Source organism: Chrysemys picta, chromosome 12, assembly GCF_011386835.1.
Source record: "Chrysemys picta bellii isolate R12L10 chromosome 12, ASM1138683v2, whole genome shotgun sequence".
Taxonomy (NCBI): domain Eukaryota; kingdom Metazoa; phylum Chordata; order Testudines; family Emydidae; genus Chrysemys; species Chrysemys picta.
This window is the reverse complement of record NC_088802.1, coordinates 20,767,269-20,786,155: the sequence shown is the minus strand read 5'-3', so window position 1 is coordinate 20,786,155 and position 18,887 is coordinate 20,767,269. Positions and strand designations below refer to the sequence as shown.

The window sequence follows — 18,887 nt, the reverse complement described above, 5'->3', positions numbered from 1 at the left end:
AGAAAAGGGCAACAAAAAATATTAGGGATATAGAACGGCTTCTGTATGAGGAGAGATTAATAAAACTGGGATTTGTCAGCTTGGAAAAGAGGTGACTAATTGGGGATATGATAGAAGTCTGTAAAATCATGAGTGGTATAGAGAAAGTAAATAAGGAAGTGATATTTACTCCTTCTCATAATACAAGAACAAGGGACCACCAAATGAAATTAATAGGTAGCAGGTTTAAAACAAACACACAAAAATATTTTTTCCACCTAACACGCTGTCAATCTCTGGTACTCATTGCCAGAGGGTGTTGTGAAGGCCAAGACTATAACAGGGTTCAAAAGGGAGCTAGATAGATTCATGGAAGATAGGTCTATCAATGGCTATTAGCCAGGATGGGCAGGGATGGTGTCCCTAGCCTCTGTTTGACAGAATCTGGGATTGAGTGACAGGGCATGGATTTCTTGATGATAACCTGTCTGTTCATTCCCTTTGGGACACCTGCCATTGGCCACTGTCAGAGGACAGGATACTGCTCTTGATGGACCTTTGGTTTGACCCAGTATGACCGTTTTTATGTTTTTAGAGCATAGAGCCCCCTGAACATTGAAAGAGACAGGACATCACATCCCTCTGTTCTCCCAGTCTCCTTGTCACTCAACCTCATGTCCCCTCTTCCCAGTGTCCCACCCCTCCTCATCTCCTGACTCCCAACTCATCTCCTACCCACTCACCCTTTCTGTCCCCCACCCCATAATCACCCCTCTACTCCCTACCCCCAAAAGCCTTCTCCCAATTCCCACCCCCATCATCCTCCCCTCCCAGCAGGTAGGTGCATTTCAAAAATTGTTTAATCACCTTCTAAATATCCTGCGGTGCCCAGGTGACATTTCCCCACAATTCGAAACCCTCAGACAGAGCCAGGTGCCTCCTTATTCTTAGGTTTAGATTTCGGCTCAGGGTCAGATCTGAACTGAAGTGCCCAGATGACATGCGGGTTTGTCAGCCACTACTGGACATTTCCCGTTCAAGGACTCACAGCCTGTGAGCCAGAGGTAGCTTTCAACCAGCTCATCCTCTCTCCGTGCATGTGATCAGTGTAATCCATTCGGCGCGACTCCAAGCAGTTCGAAGGCTGATGGGCCTAACTGAGAGCTAGACCCTTTGGATAATAACGCTGTCACTTTATTTCCTCCAAGAGCTGATGAGTGGCCCTTGAGCACTGGAAACATTCCCTGCTGTGAGGATCTGAGCCCTGGTTTGATCTCTATCTGGGCACAATAAATCAGCATCAAAACACGCGAACATTAAGAAAAGTTAGAAGTAATTTCTTTGGAGTCAATGGGGCTGATTCCCTCTCATTCACCCTGATGTAATCAGGAGTAACTCCATTGCAGTCAATGAGCCTGATTCCCCCATCACTCTTCGCAGGATAAGTCCATGGTGTTACAATGGAGTATATCTGGTCTAAGGAAGAGGAGATTCAGGTCCTTTGACTCCAGGCCCTGGTGAGGTGTGGCCCTTCTCTGTGTGGTCCTGGGCCCTTCAATCCCAAATCCCCTGGGGCACAGTCCTTCTCTATGAGGTATTGGGACCTTCAATCCCAAATCCCCTAGGGCACAGCCTTTCTCTATGAGGTGTTGGGACCCTCAATCCCAGAATCCCCTGGGGCGTGGCCCTTCTTTATGTGGTGCTCTGCCCCCCAGTGTTCCACTGACCACAGTGTCTCCTATCTCGTTTCACTATCCCTCTGCCCCCCCCCCCGCTGCAAACTCCCCACCTGGTGAATCTCAAGAACCACTCCCTGATATCAGAGTGCCTGCAGTACCATATCAAGGATGGCATGACTAGATATCAGAAATGGGGCATGCTGGGGTATGATGGGTGGGGGTGTCCAGTGCCCGGGGTCTGACTGGGGCCAGATGCTGTATTACCCACAACCTGGAACAATAGGGGTGGGATGGGGACATCTGCCCCCAGTGCAGCAGCTGCACCATTGTCAGCCTGAGTCTGAAGAAAGCCTGAGACAATGGCTCTAGGAGAGGGGAACTGCTCCAGGCATCTCCATGGGGTTTGAACTCCCAGTACCACTGCTCTGAGCAACCCATGAACCATGAACCATGAGCAACTCATGAACCAGCAGGGGGCTCTCTATGCAGGGGGAGGGGAAGAGCACAGCAGTCCTGACTGCCTCACCCAAGCACACACCCTGGTCTGTGATGTAAGGACTGGGGGGACCATGACTGCCCCCTGCCTGTCTGTGGGCACCTAGCTGAGCCCAAGGGGTTGGGGGAGAGTCACCTGCTCCTTTTCTGGAAGAGCCAGGGGAGGGATAGCTCAGTGGTTTGAGTATTGGCCTGCTAAACCCAGCATTGTGAGTTCAATCCTTGAGGGGGGCACTTAGGGAGTTGGGCAGAAAATCAGTACTTGGTCCTGCTAGTGAAGGTAGGAGGCTGGACTCAATGACCTTTCAAGGTCCCTTCCAGTTCTAGGAGATAAAATATCTCCATTAATTTATTTATATTATCCCAGCCTCTCTTGAAAGTCCCCTACCCTCACCCCATGCATGGCCCTGGAGTGTGTGACTCCAGCCCTGAGAGTCAGCAGAGCTTTATGGGACTAAATGTGCCTCTTTCCACAGGCTCCTTGGAACAGCCCGGCTCAGAGCTGTGACTCCTGGAAGGACCAGTCCCAGCTGTTGAAGAGGGAGGGACAAGGACTCCCCCCAGTGGACAATTCTGCACTGACCTCTGTGTCAGAGAGGTTCCCTGTGAGTTAATGGCTGGCTGGAGACCTGCACCATGGTGGTTTATTTCATTCTCTGATCTAATGTAACCATGAAGGCTCTCGTGATGCATGCCAATGTCTCACCTTGCTGGTCATTTTGTCTCAGCAATACCTTGTGGTAGTGAGTTCCCCAGGTTAGCTGTGTGCTGGTTGGCAGTAGGCAGAGGCCACCCTGGAAATACTGTTCAAAAAAGGGGCTTGGCCAGGAAGAGGAAGGAGGAGAGTGGAGAAGGAAGGAAGTAGTGGCCAGGGATTGCCAATGGGAAGAAGGAGGATAGAATGGACAGGTATTTGCAGCCAGGGGTGAGTGGCTGTTCCCTGGGGGTTGGGCCATGTCAGGGTTCTGGGTCTGAGCAGAGGAGAGGACTGATGGGCAGAGAGGTTAAGTAGGGATCTCTGAGGAAGCTGAGTCAGGAACTCTGGGTGGGGAATTGGCTCTTGGCCATGGGAGGGGGGAATCTCAAAGAACAGGGGCTGAGAGGGTCTGTGGGGTGGGGGTTTTGAGAGGGGTGGGAGAAGATTAAGGGCTGTGGGTGTTTGCTTGGGGGTCTGGGCTGGGTAAGGGACAGGGAGGGAAACACTCAGATTCTAGAGTAAAATGGATTCAGTGGGTGAATCATGGATCATCTCTAAATAAAAGTTTCTTTATGAATTTTTCATCCAGCCTCAATTATTATCCCCCAAATTTTGGTAAAGAGAGGCTCAGAGAGTTGAGGTAACATAGTTACATAGCTGGGCTTAAATCACAGGAGTTCTTAGCATCGTGACCTCCTTTCTCTAGATGCCTGGCTGTCAGAGGTGAAAGTAAGCTGGTATGGTACGGTACAGTATACTGGCAAGATCCTGTACTCCATGCTGGACCAGCTTCCCTAGGCCAGCAATTTAAAGGGCCTGCGGCTTCCGGCAGCGGCCAGAGCTCCAGGCCCTTTAAATTGCCACCAGAGCCCTGCTGCTGGAGACCCCAGGTAGCCGAGGTGGCTAGGAGCCCTGGGGCTCAGGTGGCGATTTAAAGGGCCTTGGGCTCCGCTGTGGTAGTGGTAGCCGGAGCCCCGGGCCTTTTAAATCAGCACCGGAGCCCCCGGGTGTCGCTGCTACCACAGAGATTCTGGCAGCGGGACTCTAGCAGCGATTTAAAGGGCCTGGAGCTCCCCTCAGTGACCGGAGCCCCAGGCCCTTTAAATCGCCGACCGAGCCCCAGGGCTCCCAGCTGCCTCCGCAGCTGGTAGCTCCAGCAGTGATTTAAAAGACCCGGAGCACCCTCCCGCCGCTACCGCAGTTGTAGCCCCAGTCCCTTTAAATCTCAATGTAAGGGGCCCAGGGATTTAAAGGCTCCACCTCTTTCAGTTGAGGCCCCGCCCCCTGCTCAGGACTCCAGTGTACCCGTAAGTCCTTTAAGTTACTTTCACCCCTGCTGGCTGTACTAGTTACCATAACAGGCTGGCATTCTCAAGGGCATCTAAGGGAGTTAGGAGCCCAAGATGTACATGCCTTACTGCCCTAGGCTCCTTTGCGAATCCCAGGCACCATTTTCTGAAATTCAGGAGAAGCCCAGGCCTTGGAAGTTAACGAGAGACACAGGGCCAGGATTACAAAGAAGGAGATGGCTGCCTATTGGGATTTACAATAGCATCTAAGGAGGTTAAGCTCCTCACTCCCACTGAATGACCAGATGATTTAGCCATGTAACTCATTTAGGAGCATTCATAAATCCCCGTAGGTGCCTGTCTCCATCTTTGTGATCATGGCCCACAGATAACACAGAAGCTGGGCTGAAATCAGGGAACACTGGGGGAGATCGTGGGCCCCGTGCTATGTGGGGTTCAGACTTGACGGACAGAATGGCTCTTTTGACTTTCTCACCTAGGCATCTATGCACTTGCCTCTGGGCCTCTGCTGCTGAGCTGTTCAGGGCTCCAGGGAGTGAGCCCTGCAAGCCCTCAGGAAATAGAGATGAATAAATCACTTTTCTGCAGTATCAGTCCTTTAATGCCAGTGATGCTCAACGCCAGCTACACACAGCTCATCTGCAGAGAGCAACAGGTTTGACTCTAGTTCTGTCCGTGCGGTATCAAAATGAAGGGGGAAAGAATTCTCAGATGCATGTGCCTTTAGCTTCTAGATTCTGGTACATAGATAGATATTGACAAAAGAATCCTGGTGCTGGATGACTGAATGGATCATACGTTGAGAAAAAAAATCCACAAAGATCAGTACAGTAAGTTTCTATTTCAATTACATATGTTTGGGGATCAACATACAGGGGAAAATTAAGATGATAAATATGAATTGTTAAGACTTTTACTCTCAATTTAATCGGATACCTACTGCTGATTGGAATTTTTCCATCCTTAAGGAAAACTCATTTTTTATTCCAATTTTGGACAAATGAAAACTTTCTGCTGAAAAGTGGATTTTTTTCTCACAAAACCAAAAATGTTTGGGTTTTCAGTTTTCAGTTTCTTTAAAAAATAACCCAAAATGTTTGGAGAAAAGCAGACAGATTCTGAGCTTTATTGTTGTTTAGCTGAAAAACCAATCTCCGTTTAAAAGAACACAGCTGAAAATTTCCAACCAGCCTTAAACTTCAAATAAATTGGAGAACTTTAATATTGCCTGATAGGACCTTAATTTCAAACCATTTATTCTATTGCATCTGTGTGATTTCTCTTCCAAAGGGATAGTTGTAAGAAGATAACAACTGAATAACCGGTTAAGTTGGCAGCACACAGATTATATTTTATATAGACTAGCCACTTTAAAACCTCGGTTAGAGTTGAACCAAGCAGCCAAACCCTGTCTATCCTGACATCATTCAAGGACATACGGGAGCTCACTGGGAGAAGAACTGAGAGCTCCTGTCCTAGCTCCACACTGCTGCCGGCTGAGTATACATGGGTGTGCAGAACGTACACATAACAAGACATGGGGCCATGTTTCCAAAGGTATTTCAGTGCCTAGTGGGATTTTCAGAAGTACCTAGGAGCTTACAACTTGTTGTTTTCAAGGGGTGTTGAGGGCCCTGATGCTTTTGAGAATCCCAATGGGTGCATCAATACCTTTACAAATCTGCCCCACAGCCCCTCTCCGAAAGCCCTTACAGTCCTAGTAGACATGTCAGAGAAAGGAAGGGGGGGAAACAGAGGCAGAAAGAGGGGAAATGATTGGCCTAAGATCACATAGAAGGTCACTGGCAGAGACAAGAGTATATCCCAAGTGTCCTGGCAACCCCTACTCCGAACAGCGCAGAGTAAACCGTACAACATAGTGGTGATGGAGGGATGCTGCTAGTCCATTGTTACATGCAGGCCAAAGTGCAGCTGGGACTTGTTTCCATAAATCAATTTGAAAGCAGGCAGCCGGCCATCTAGGCACAGAGCTTGGGGTAGAAAAATCACAGATGAGCTGCTACTTTCAATACTGGGTGAGTCTACGTGGGAATCAGGCTGTGCTGGCATTTTAGTCTATCCATTTCATGGGCAAGCTGTGAGTTTGCTGATGGTCGCAACAGAGGAACGTCCTTTGGAAGAATTTTTGGGTTTGGCTTGTACTTTGTTCCATCCTTCACACTGCATTTTAACAAGCCACACCTTGGGCCAAATCCTCAGAAGGGGGTAAAGTAACAAAACTGCATTGACTTAAAAGGAGCTGACACAATTTATACTAGTGTGATAACCTGACTGAATGATTGTCAGAGGCGAGGAGCACTAACAACACCCAGTCATTGTAAGTGATGAGTTCTGCGCACCTTTGACATTCATATAATGAGATATTAGGGAAAGGGGAATCAGGGCCATTCCCTCTGTTGCTCTAATCCTGACCATTGTCCTTTTCATTCCCCCTACAGCCAGCACACCGTGTGCTGAGGAAGAAAATGTCCAACCGAACCATGGTGACTGAATTCCTTCTCCTGGGATTCTCTGATGTTGCGGAACTGCAGATTTTACACTTTGTGGTGTTTCTAGTGCTTTACCTGATATCCCTGCTGGGAAACCTTCTCATTATCACAGCCATAGCCCTTGACCACCACCTTCACACCCCCATGTACTTCTTCCTGATGAATCTATCCATCCTAGACCTCGGCGCCATCTCTGTGACCATCCCCAAATCCATGGCCAATTCCCTCATGAACACCAGATCAATTTCTTATTCTGGATGTGTTGCCCAAGTCTTTCTCCTCGTCTTCTTCGCTTCAGCAGATTTTGCCATATTGACCGTCATGGCGTATGATCGATATGTTGCCATCTGCCAACCACTGCACTATGAGAGAGTGATGAACAGAAGAGCTTGTGTCCAAATGGCAGCCAGTGCCTGGATCAGTGTTATTCTCTACTCTGCAGTACACACTGGAAACACATTTGCAATATCCTTCTGTGGAGGCAATGTGGTGGATCAGTTCTTCTGTGAAGTCCCTGAGCTACTCAAGCTCGCCTGCTCTGACTCAGACCTCAGTGAAGTCGGGTTTCTCATCTTTAGTGTGTGCTTAGTCTCAAGCTGCTTTATTTTCATAACTGTGTCATATGTTCAGATCTTCACCACAGTGCTGAGAATCCCCTCTGAGCAGGGACGCCATAAAGCCTTCTCCACCTGCCTCCCTCACCTCATTGTGGTCTCCTTGTTTATTTGCACTGGGATCTTTGCCTACTTGAAACCCACCTCCATCTCTCCATCAGTTCTGAATCTCCTGGTGACTGTTCTCTATTCTGTGTTGCCACCAATGATGAATCCGATCATCTACAGCATGAGAAACAAGGAGCTCAAAGATGCACTGAGTAAACTGATAGGTTGGAGGTTATTCTCTAAGAATAAAATGTCCATATTTCTCCTTCAGTAACAATTTCATTCTGTGTTTCTTTATGAGTATAATCAGCTCATGACATTATTGCCTGCATGAGAAAATACTGTTCAATCTTTTTATGCAGAATTGGTTTTTTACACTAGGAAAACTCCAGACAAACATGACTCAAGAAAAAAGGAGTTACTTTAGGTTTACACCAATGTAAATAAGAATGTGTCTATCATATACTGCTACCCATCACCATACTATCTGAGCACCTTGCCCATAAATCAGTGGCCATAGCAAAGTCCGTAGTGAGATCTCTGGCTCTTCTTATTTTGGGGGATAAAATCTCTGATTGAGGTATCAATGCATTTGTTCTTTGTGCTTTTTGTTTGTTTGTTTGTCAGATTTTTACTTTTTTTTTTCTTAACTGGTTAGTCTGTTTCTTTGTTCCTGGAGATTGTAGAGGTGGGAAAGCCTTGGGAGATGGTGAGTGTTTGGTTAGACAGGATTTTGAATGTCTGTTCTCTCTTGGTAATGCCAATATGTCATCTCTTTGATGGGGGCGCTGAAGGTTTGCTTCCAACAATGATAAAAGGGTGCAAAGGAAGTTTCTGCATGGCTGAGTTCCTGCTGAAATGATTATGTGTATACTGTTGGGGTATTATTGTATTATTAATGATATGTTAGAGAAATAACAATCTCAGGTAGGCATCTTTTCTGTTATTTTTACCTAAATGAATATGTAAAAACTGTGTCATTCTTGCTATGATAGAAAGGGTGTTTTGAAGAGAAACTTTTTCCAGAGTTTCCTAAAGAAAACCTCTCTCAGGATAATGAGGTCAAATTTGTATTCCATGGAAACCATTAGGGTTTAGCCCATCACTTCAAGGAGATCAGGATTTGGCCAATAGTATATATACACAAGGATTCAGATTTGACTGACAGCACCCTGGAGAAAGTGAGTATGACAGAGAGGTACGGGTCAGATTTCCCAACTCAGCTAGACCAGCACCAATGCAGAGTAGACTCAATGACATCACAAGTTTACTACTGATGAGGTTCTGGCCCAAAGTCACTGGGCAGCACTCAGTAGTGACATGAACACTGGTGTAAGTTTCTTGTCTGGGGTCATTTTGTTCTACTCCTGGTGTAAGCAGAAAAATGCCATCACTTGCACTGATCTGATGTTCCATACGCCATCCCGTGTAGATCTACTCACATCCAAAATGAGAAAGGATCTCAGAAGTCGGCCTGTTATTAGTATTAGAATATCATCTTTGTGCATGGTTGTGTACACTACATATATGACAGACAAAAGCTGAGTATGTGATTAGATAGAGAGACAGACAGACAGGACCATTCCTTGTCCTAACACACAACCTCATTTAGTCATAATGATAGATTTCTATTTGATTGTGAATTATGTTACCTAGCTTGATGATGAATAATCTATGGAAATTATTGTGCAATTTATTGTGCTTCTTTTCCTGTTAATGATTGTCTATGTCCAGATCATGATTTTCTTATAAATACTCCTTATTAAACATTATTATATGGCTATATCTTACTCTATCTGTTATTTACAAACAGTTCATCCTAAAATACTGGTATTTGAACTTTGAGCTGTTTTGACAGGATACATTTTTAAAATGCTCTCGTTTGCTTCTCTGAACAAATGGAAGTATCACACTCGGGATCCTTAAAAATCAAGGAGGCAATCCTCAGCTGGTTTAAATTGTCATAGCTCCATTGAGGTCAATAGATCTCTGAGAATTTTCACCAGCTGAGGATCTGCTCCAAACACTCATGATGATGAAATTAAAACTCACACCCTTGGAATGTTCTGTACAAAGGCCCTGATTCCACAGCCACTTCAGCACAGTCTTAACTTTTATCGTATGAGTGGCCCCATTGAAGGTTTAAAGGTAAACTCATGCTTAAGTCCCTGTTCGATATGGGTTAGGGATATGTGTAAGGGGACTGTTGTCCCCTTACTAACATTCAGTGGGGGTGTTTTGGTTGGCTAGCTCCCAGCACTAAAAGAAAGGGGAAGGGTCAATGAGAAATCAGGACCCTGAGACCAGGTCAGCCTGATTGACAGGGCGGGCAGGCTAATCAAGGAGTCAGGAGACCAGTGTGGGTCCAATCCTCCGTGTGAGCTGGAATTGCCAGGGTCAGACAGAGTGGGGCCGAGCTAAGGAGAGAGCAGGGGCCCAAGCGGAGCTGGGGAGCAGAGCTGGGCCAGATCCAGAGGGGCCAGAAAAGCAGCCCAGAGAGAGCAGACCTGCCCTGGGAGGAGAGCTGCAGCAGCCAGAGCCAGAGGGGCCAGAGAAGCAGCCCAGGGGCTGGAGGCAGAGCAGCAGCAGTGCTGAGGCAGAGTGGAGCTGGAGCTGAGACAGAGTGGAGGTGGAGCTTGGGCTGGAGCAGTCCGGAGCCAGGTGTGGTGAGCACCTAGGGAGAGCGAGGGGGACCCTGGGCAGTGGGCCCAGCACAGGGAGGCGCCTCAGCCAAGAGCCTTTGCAAGCCAGACTTGGAGGGGGATCGTAATCCTGAAGAAGGGTCCTGCCATCTACAGCCTGAGAGCGTGTGGCCACCGCCAGAGCAAGTGTCCAACCCGCAGCATCCCTGCAGCACAGCCAGGGCCTGAGAAGGAGCCTGGAACCTACAAGGAACAGACTGTGAACTGCCCTGATGTTCCAGAGACACTGTTTGTGATGTTCCCTGCCACAGAGCAGGGTGATGTGTTTTCCTTTAGCCTTTCTCATTTTTCCTTGTTTCTTTTTAAACTAATTGCTGGTTAAATAAATTGTATCTGCTTTAAATGGTATGAAATAATCAGTGGGTCAGGGAAGTGTCCAGTGCAGAGAGAGTACCCCGGAGTGGGGATACCCTAGCCCCTGGCCTAGGTGACCATAGCAAGGTGACATCAGATATCAGGAATGGCAATATACAAAAACCTGTAGGAGAACACTTCAACCTCCCTGGCCACACAATAGCAGATGTAAAGGTAGCCATCTTACAGCAAAAAAATTTCAGGACCAGACTCCAAAGAGAAACTGCTGAGCTCCAGTTCATTTGCAAATTTGACACCATCAGATCAGGATTAAGCAAAGACTGTGAATGGCTATCCAACTACAGAAGCAGTTTCTCCTCCCTTGGTGTTCACACCTCAACTGCTAGCAGAGCACTTCACCTTCCCTGATTGAACTAACCTCGTTATCTCCACACTGATTTATACCTGCCTCTGGAGATTTCCATTACTTGCATCTGAAGAAGTGAGGTTCTTACCCACGAAAGCTTATGCTCCCAATACTTCTGTTAGTCTTAAAGGTGCCACAGGACCCTCTGTTGCTTTTTACAGATTCAGACTAACACGGCTACCCTCTGATACTTTACATTAAGGTTGTGCCCTCAGACACCAGGCCTAGATTTGGCTCATTGAGTGTTACAGCACTGGTAGTACCCCATTTCAATAGAGGGTGGGAGTTATTCTGCCACTCTTGTTGGATTCTTTCAATAATCAGGATTCTGGGACCTGGGCTGTCAGTGACTTTAGACACCACACTGATGAATGGAGGAGAGAGAGAGATCATCATTGACAAGGACTTGCATAGAGAAAGGATCCAGTGCCCCGGTCCATGCAGTGGCATAGCCAGCTTTTAAGAGGACAGGGAGCAAAGATAAAAAAGGCGCCCCCCCTTGGCTCCTCCTGGCCACGCCCCCTTGGCTCCTCCTCCGGCCACACCGACCTTCCCTTTCCATGGCTCCTCCGGCCCTGCCATGCCACCCCCATGGTCCCCCCCTCGCTCCTCCGGCCCAGCCACGGCTGCCGGTCCACAAGCCTGGGCCCTGCCTTGCTCCTCCGGCCCGCCGCGGCTGCCAGGCCGCCAGCCTGTGTCCCCCCTCGCTCCTCCGGCCTGGCCACGGCTGCAGGGCTGCGCTGCAGGCCGTCAGCCTGGGGCCCCCCTCCCTCCTCTCCAGCCCGGCCGCAGCTGCTGGGCCACCAGCCTGCGCCCCCCCCTCGCTCCTCTAGCTGCTTTTGGAAAGGCGGGGGAAGCGGCTGCTTCCCCTGCACCCCGCTAGCTATGTTAGTGGGTCCATGTTGTCAGTGTTAGGGGTATTCTGATGTGAGGCTCCCACAATCACTCCATTTGAAGCTGTTCCACTCTGGATAAATAATTGTTAGTTCTTCCCAATTTCTTTATGGTGGCCTGTACAAAATGCACTGGGGATCTTTGTCCAGTTCCCACAGGACATCTCCCTATCACACTAATATCAACATTACTGGTAATAATTTACACCCTTGTGGTCCATTTATATGGAAGCATGCAGGGATATGGAGAAGGGAATCTCCTTTCATGTACAGAAAGGGTCCTTCCAGGGCAGAGTAGAGGCATATTTCCAGAGACTGTTGAGTGGGGGAAGATTGCACAGCTGCCATTTGGGCTTCTGTGTGCTCTGTTTTGTTCTATAACTGGAGGAGTGCTAACGGAACACTTTGGCCTTGGCTACACTTGCGAGTTAGTGCGCAATAAAGGAGCCCCGTGCACACTAACTCACTACCCGTCCACATTGGCAAGGCACGTAGAGCGCTCTGACTCCGTGGCTGGAGCACTCCTGGTACTCCACCTCGGCGAGTGGAATAATGTTTGCTGTGCCCCCGCTGAAGCGCCGCGGCACCAGTGTGGATGACCTGGCCTGTTAATGCGCTCTGATCGGCCTCCAGAAGTGACCCACAATGCCTGTTCTAGCCACTCTGGTCATCACTTTGAACTTTACTGCCCTGCTCTCAGGTGACCAACTGTCAGACCCGCCCTTTAAATTCTCTGGGAATTTTGAAAATCACCTTCCTGTTTGCTCAGCTGGGCATGGAGTGCTCTCAGCGAATCTTTCCAGGTGACCATGCCTCCACATGCCAGGCAATCCCCAGTATGGAGCAATGGCAAGGTGCTGGACCTCATCAGTGTTTGCGGGGGAGGAAGCTGTCCAGTCCCAGCTGCGCTCCAACCATAGGAATTATGGTACCTTCTGGCAGATATCAAGGGACATGATGGAAAGGGGCCATGACCGGGATGCACTGCAGTGCAGGATTAAAGTGAAGGAACTGGAGAATGCCTACCGCAAAGCCTGTGAGGCAAACAACTGCCCCAGTGCTGCCCCCGCGACCTGCCCTTTCTACAAAGAGCTGGACACGATACTTGGGGGAGACCTCACCTTCACTCTGAGGACCAGCATGGACACTTCTGAGCCTAGTGCAACAAGGCAGGAGGAGGGGGGAGAAGCAAAGTGGGAGCAAGGTGCTGAGGCAGAGGAAGACACCCCAGAATCCCTAGATGCATGCAGCGAGGAGCTGTTCTCAAGCCAGGAGGAAGGTAGCCAGTCACAGCAGCCTGTGCTTGGGAAAGGACAAACACCAGAAGAGGTTCCCGTTAAGCGGCTTTTTTGGGGGGGAAGGAAGTTATTCGGTATGGGGTCTTGGGGCGAGGAGGGTTAGGGCTGCATGCATGCCTAGATGCAGAATAGGGCATTGATGTGCTCTCTCACATCACGGTAATCAGCCTCAGTAACCTCTTTAAAGGTCTCATCCAGAACTTGGGCAATGCGCTGGCACAGGTTTCTCGGGAGAGTCACTGTGGTCCTTGTCTCAGTAAGGATACACTGGGATAGCTCGGTTGTTTGAGCATTGGCCTGCTAAACCCAGGGTTGTGAGCTCAATCCTTGAGGGGGCCATTTGCGGATTTAGTTGGGGATTGGTCCTGCTTTGAGCAGGGGGTTGGACTAGATGATCTCCTGAGGTCCCTTCCAACCCTAATAATCTATGGTTCTATTAAACTTGTCCGCCCACTGTGCCGTGTGGGGCGGGGGGACCATTGCTGCACACAGACAAGCTGCATATGGGCCGGGGCAGAAGCTGCATTGCAGTAGAAGACCCTCCCTTGCTTTCCAGGTCACCCTCAGCAGCGAGATATCTTCCAAGATGAACTCCCGTGGAAAATGTGGGCACAGTGATCAGTATAGGGGCCCTCTGCTGCTATTGGCTCTCCCCAAGGCATAGAAACCCAGAGGACAGTACAACCGTGAAACAATCAGTAACACTTGACCCTGTGCTTACTCACCATTTTGGGGCTCCCGTGGGTTATGTGCACTCGCTTTAGGATGGGCAAATTATGCTATTGTGTAGACTGTGCTTGCCCTTAAGTATGGGGGAATCATTGCTCAGTCTGGTGTGAACAATGCTGTCTCTGTTAAGTTTTGCATTTTGCCTTTACAGATGCAACCTTGAGATCTCATCCGTTCCTGTTATCACCGGCCAAAAGACTCCAAAGAATCAGAAAGCAAGGAAAGCATGTTGCATGAAGTAATGCAGCATTCAAGTAATGAAAATCAAAAAGTGCAGGAGTGGCGGGAGAGTGAAAGGAAGATCTGCCAGCAGAACGAGAAGCGCCAGCACAAAACCATGGCGCTCCAGCAGCAAAGCACGGATCAGCTGATAAGCATAATGAAGCACCAAGCGGACTCTATCCAGACGTTCATAGCCATGAGGGAGGAGCACTACTGCGCCCCCCCCCCCACAGCCCTTGTCCCAAAACTCTTTCCCTTGTGCCCCCATGTCACCTCCACCAACCCACTTTCCCCAACATCCGGGTTCTTACTGCCACCCCAGCTGCCTCCAACACCAGTAGCTTCACCACCCAGCCCTGAAAACTACAATCCTTGCCCTCTGCACTCAACCCCCATCACCATGCAGTATAGCCATCCTGAAGTGCAGCACTCATTACACAGCACTCCAGACAGGGCATATGGAAATCTGTGATTGTACCGTTCCCCACCCCACCCCCTTGCCATTTCTGTTTCCCAAGCAGTTGTGTTTCTTTTCAATAAATGAATTTTCTTTTCAATACATGGATGTTTTGGCTTTGAAAACATTCTTTATTATTGCATAATGTAAAAGATACCTTAGCCCAGGAAAGAAACAGGCAGTGCAAATCAGCATAGCAAACACAAATTTCTACTAACATTGGAACCACTGCACTTCACTCCCATGCAGGGCAGCAGACATTACCGGTGGGTTTCAGCCTCAAATTGCTCCCTCAAGGCATCCCTAATCCTTGCAGCCCCACTCTGTGCCCCTCTAATAGCCCTGCTCTCTGGCTGTTCAAATTCAGCCTCCAGGTGTTGAACCTCCGAGTTCCATGCCTGAATGAATCGTTCACCCTTCCCTTCACAAATGTTATGTAGGGTACAGCACGCGGATATAACTGCGGGGATGTTGTCATTGGCCAGGTCCAGCTTCCCATACAGAGAGCACCAGCAGTCTTTTAAACAGCCTAATGCACACTCCACAGTCATTCTGCACTGGTTCAGCTTGTTGTTGAACCACTCCTTGCTGCTGTCAAGGCTCCCTGTATAGGGTTTCATGAGCCATGGCATTAAAGGGTAAGCAGGGTCTCCAAGGATCACAATGGGCATTTCGACTTCCCCTATGGTGATCTTCTGGTCTGGGAAAAAAGTCCCAGCTTGCAGCTTCCTGAACAGGCCAGTGTTCTGAAAGATGTGTGCGTCATGCACCTTTCCGGGCCAGCCTGCGTTAATATCTGTGAAATGCCCATGTTGATGCACAAGCACCTGAAGAACCATAGAGAGATACCACTTCCGATTAACCTACTTGGAGGCTAGGTGGGCTGGTGCCAGAATTGGAATATGTATGCCATCTATTGCCCCTCAGCAGTTAGGGAACCCCATTTGTGCAAAACCATCCACAATGTCCTGCACGTTACCCAGAGTCACATTTCTTCTGAGCAGCATGCAATTAATGGCCCTGTAAACTTGCATCAACAAAATTCCAACGGTCGACTTTCCCACTCCAAACTGGTTAGCGACCAATCGGTAGCTCTCTGAAGTTGCCAGCTTCCAGATTGCAATAGCCACATGCTTCTCCACCATCAGGGCAGCTCTCAATCTCATGTCCTTGCGCCACAGGGTGGGGGCAAGGTCCTCACAAAGTCCCATGAAAGTAACTTTTCTCATCCAAAGTTCTGCAGCCACTGCTCGTCATCCCAGACTTGCAGGACGATGTGATCCCACTACTCAGTGCTTGTTTCCCAAGCCCAAAAGCGGCATTCCACAGTGGTGAGCATGTCCATGAATGCCACAAGCAAACTTGTGTCATATGCGTTACTCGAGTCGATATCATCGTAGGAGCCCTCACTATCACTTTGGATCCTAAGGAATAACTTGACCGCCAAACGTGATGTCCTGGCGAGGCGCGTCAGCATATTCCTCAGCAGTTCGGGCTCCATTCCCGCAGACCGAAAGGGAAGACAGAGTGTGCAGTACAAAAAATGTTGAAAGATGGCACCAAATGTCGACAGAAGCACAGGGAATGCTGGGATGCGAAATGATGCATCACGGGGCATTGGGACAGGACCCAGAATGCCCCGCACCCAGCACACCCTTCCCACAAGCCACAGCACCAGAATGGGAAGAGGTGCTCTGTGGGATAGCTGCCCATAATGCACCACTCCCAATGCCACTGCAAGTGCTACAAATGTGCCCATGCCAGTGCGCTTGCAACTGTCAGTGTGGACAGACTGCAGCGCTTTCCCTACTGCACTCTCCGAAGGCGGGTTTAACTCACAGTGCTCTACATCTGCTAGTGTAGCCATGCCCTTCATGTTGAATGGTCCCTTGGAATATGCGCTAACTAGTTATGGTAAAAAGTATCAGGGGGTAGTCGTGTTAGTCTACAAAAACAACAAGGAGTCTGGTGGCACCTTATAGACTAACAGATTTATTTGGGCATAAGCTTTCGTGAGTAAAAACCTCACTTCTTCGGATGCATAGAGTGAAAGTTACAGATGTAGGCATTATATACTGACACATGGAGAGCAGGGAGTTACTTGACAAGTGGAGAACCAGTGCTGACAGGGTCAATTCAATCAGGGTGGATGTAGTCCACTCCCAATAATAGATGAGGAGGTGTCAATTCCAGGAGAGGAAAAGCTGCTTCTGTAATGAGCCAGCCACTCCCAGTCCCTATTCAAGCCCAGATTAATGGTGTTGAATTTGCAAATGAATTTTAGTTCTGCTGTTTCTCTTTGAAGTCTGTTTCTGAAGTTCTTTTGTTCAATGATAGTGACTTTTAAATCTGTAATAGAATGACCAGGGAGATTGAAGTGTTCACTTACTGGCTTATGTATGTTACCATTCCTGATGTCCGATTTGTGTCCATTTATTCTTTTGCGGAGGGACTGTCCGGTTTGGCCAATGTACATGGCAGAGGGGCATTGCTGGCACATGATGGCATATATGACATTAGTGGATGTTCAGGTGAATGAGCCCTTGATGGTGTGGCTGATGTGGTTGGGTCCTCTGATGCTGTTGCCAAAGTAGATATGGGGACAGAGTAGGCAACAAGGTTTGCTACAGGGATAGGTTCCTGGGCTGGTGTTTCTGTGGTGTGGTGTGTCGTTGCTGGTGAGTATTTGCTTCAGGTTGGGGGGTTGTCTGTAAGCGAGGACTGGCCTGCCTCCCAAGCTCTGTGAGAGTGAAGGATCATTTTCCAGGATAGGTTGTAGATCGAGGATAATGCGCTGGAGAGGTTTTAGCTGGGGGCTGTATGTGATGGCCAGTGGTGTTCAGTTATTGTCCTTGTTGGGCCTGTCCTGTAGTAGGTGATTTCTGGGTACCCATCTTGCTCTGTCAATCTGTTTCCTCACTTCCCCAGGTGGGTATTGTAGTTTTACGAATGCTTGATAAAGATCTTGTAGGTGTTTGTCTCTGTCTGAGGGGTTGGAGCAAATTCGGTTGTATCTTAGGGCTTGGCTGTAGACAATGGATCGTGTGATGTGTCTTGGATGGAAGCTGGAGGCATGTAGGTACGTATAGTGGTCAGTAGGTTTCCGATATAGGGTGGTGTTTATGTGACCATCACTTATTTGTACTGTAGTGTCCAGGAAGTGGATCTCTTGTGTGGACTGGTCCAGGCTGAGGTTGATGGTGGGGTGGAAATTGTTGAAGTCCAGGTGGAATTCTTCAAGGGCCTCCTTTCCGTGCGTCCATATGATGAAGATGTCATCAATGTAGCGCAAGTAGAGGAGGGGCACTAGAGGACGAGAGCCGAGGAAGTGTTGTTCTAAGTCAGCCATAAAAATGTTGGCATACTGTGGGGCCATGCGGGTACCCATAGCAGTGCCACTGACTTGAAGGTATAAGTTGTCCCCAAATCTGAAGTGGTTGTGGGTGAGGACAAAGTCACAAAGCTCAGCCACCAGGCTTGCTGTGGCCTCATCAGGGATACTGTTCCTGACAGCTTGTAGTCCATCCTCATGTGGAATATTGGTATAAAGTGCTTCTACATCCATGGTGACCAGGATGGTGTTTTCAGGAAGAACATCAATGTATTGTGGTTTCCTCAGGAAGTCGATGGTGTCTCGAAGATAGCTGGGAGTGCTGGTAGCGTAGGGTCTGAGGAGAGAGTCCAAATAGCCAGATAATCCTGCTGTCAGAGTGCCAATGCCTGAGATGATGGGGCGTCCAGCGTTTCCGGGTTTATGGATCTTGGGTAGCAGATAGAATACCCCTGGTTGGGGTTCTGGGGGTGTGTCCATGTAGATTTGTTCCCGTACTGTAGCTGGGAATTTCTTGAGCAGATGGTGTAGTTTCTTTTGGTATTCCTCAATGGGATCAGAGGATAGTGGCCTCTGTGGTGTTGGAGAGTTGCCTGGCAGCCTCCTGTTCACAATCTGACCTGTTCATTATGACTACAGCACCTCCTTTGTCAGCCCCTTTGATGATAATGTCAGAGTTGTTTCTGAGGCTGTGGATGGCATTGCGTTTTGTACGGCTGAGGTTATGGGACAAGTGATGTTGTTTGTCCACTATTTCAGCCTGTGCACGTCTGCGGAAACACTCTATGTAGAGGTCCAGTCTGTCATTGTATAGTATGAGGGTCTCCAGTTCTGAGAGCTCATTCTTGATCTTCTCCTGTCCGCTGTACAGGATGTACAGGATGCTGATCAGTTTCTTTGAGAGTGTGTGGCACAGTCTCTCACCATAGTCAGTGTAGTATGTCGATTGCAATGGATTTTTTACCTTCAGTCCTTTTGGTATGATGTCCATCTGTTTGCATTTGGAGAGGAAGATGATGTCTGTCTGTATCTGTGCAAGTTTGTTATGTTATGGTAAACTATCTGATCTACCTCATATCTAGCTGTGACACTCTGGCCTTGTCTACACTACATAGTTTTGTCAACAAAAGGAGGATAGGGCCAAAAGAAATCTGATGAGGTTCAACAAGGAAAAGTACAGAGTTCTGCACTTAGGAAGGAAG

The 18,887-nt window shown here is 48.5% G+C and overlaps 1 protein-coding gene across 1 annotated transcript; it reads left to right on the top strand.

The window, feature by feature from the left end:
* Positions 1 to 6,646: 6,646 nt before the first annotated feature.
* On the top strand, positions 6,647 to 7,606 carry LOC101944630 (olfactory receptor 14A16-like). The gene has a single exon (XM_005312396.1). It carries the CDS (start codon positions 6,647 to 6,649, stop codon positions 7,604 to 7,606), a length of 960 nt encoding a protein of 319 aa, XP_005312453.1.
* The last annotated feature ends 11,281 nt before the right edge of the window (positions 7,607 to 18,887 follow it).

Bases quoted from the DNA above. Each gene is read 5' to 3' on its own strand.
- LOC101944630 (XM_005312396.1), top strand. From the start codon at position 6,647: ATGTCCAACCGAACCATGGTGACTGAATTCCTTCTCCTGGGATTCTCT.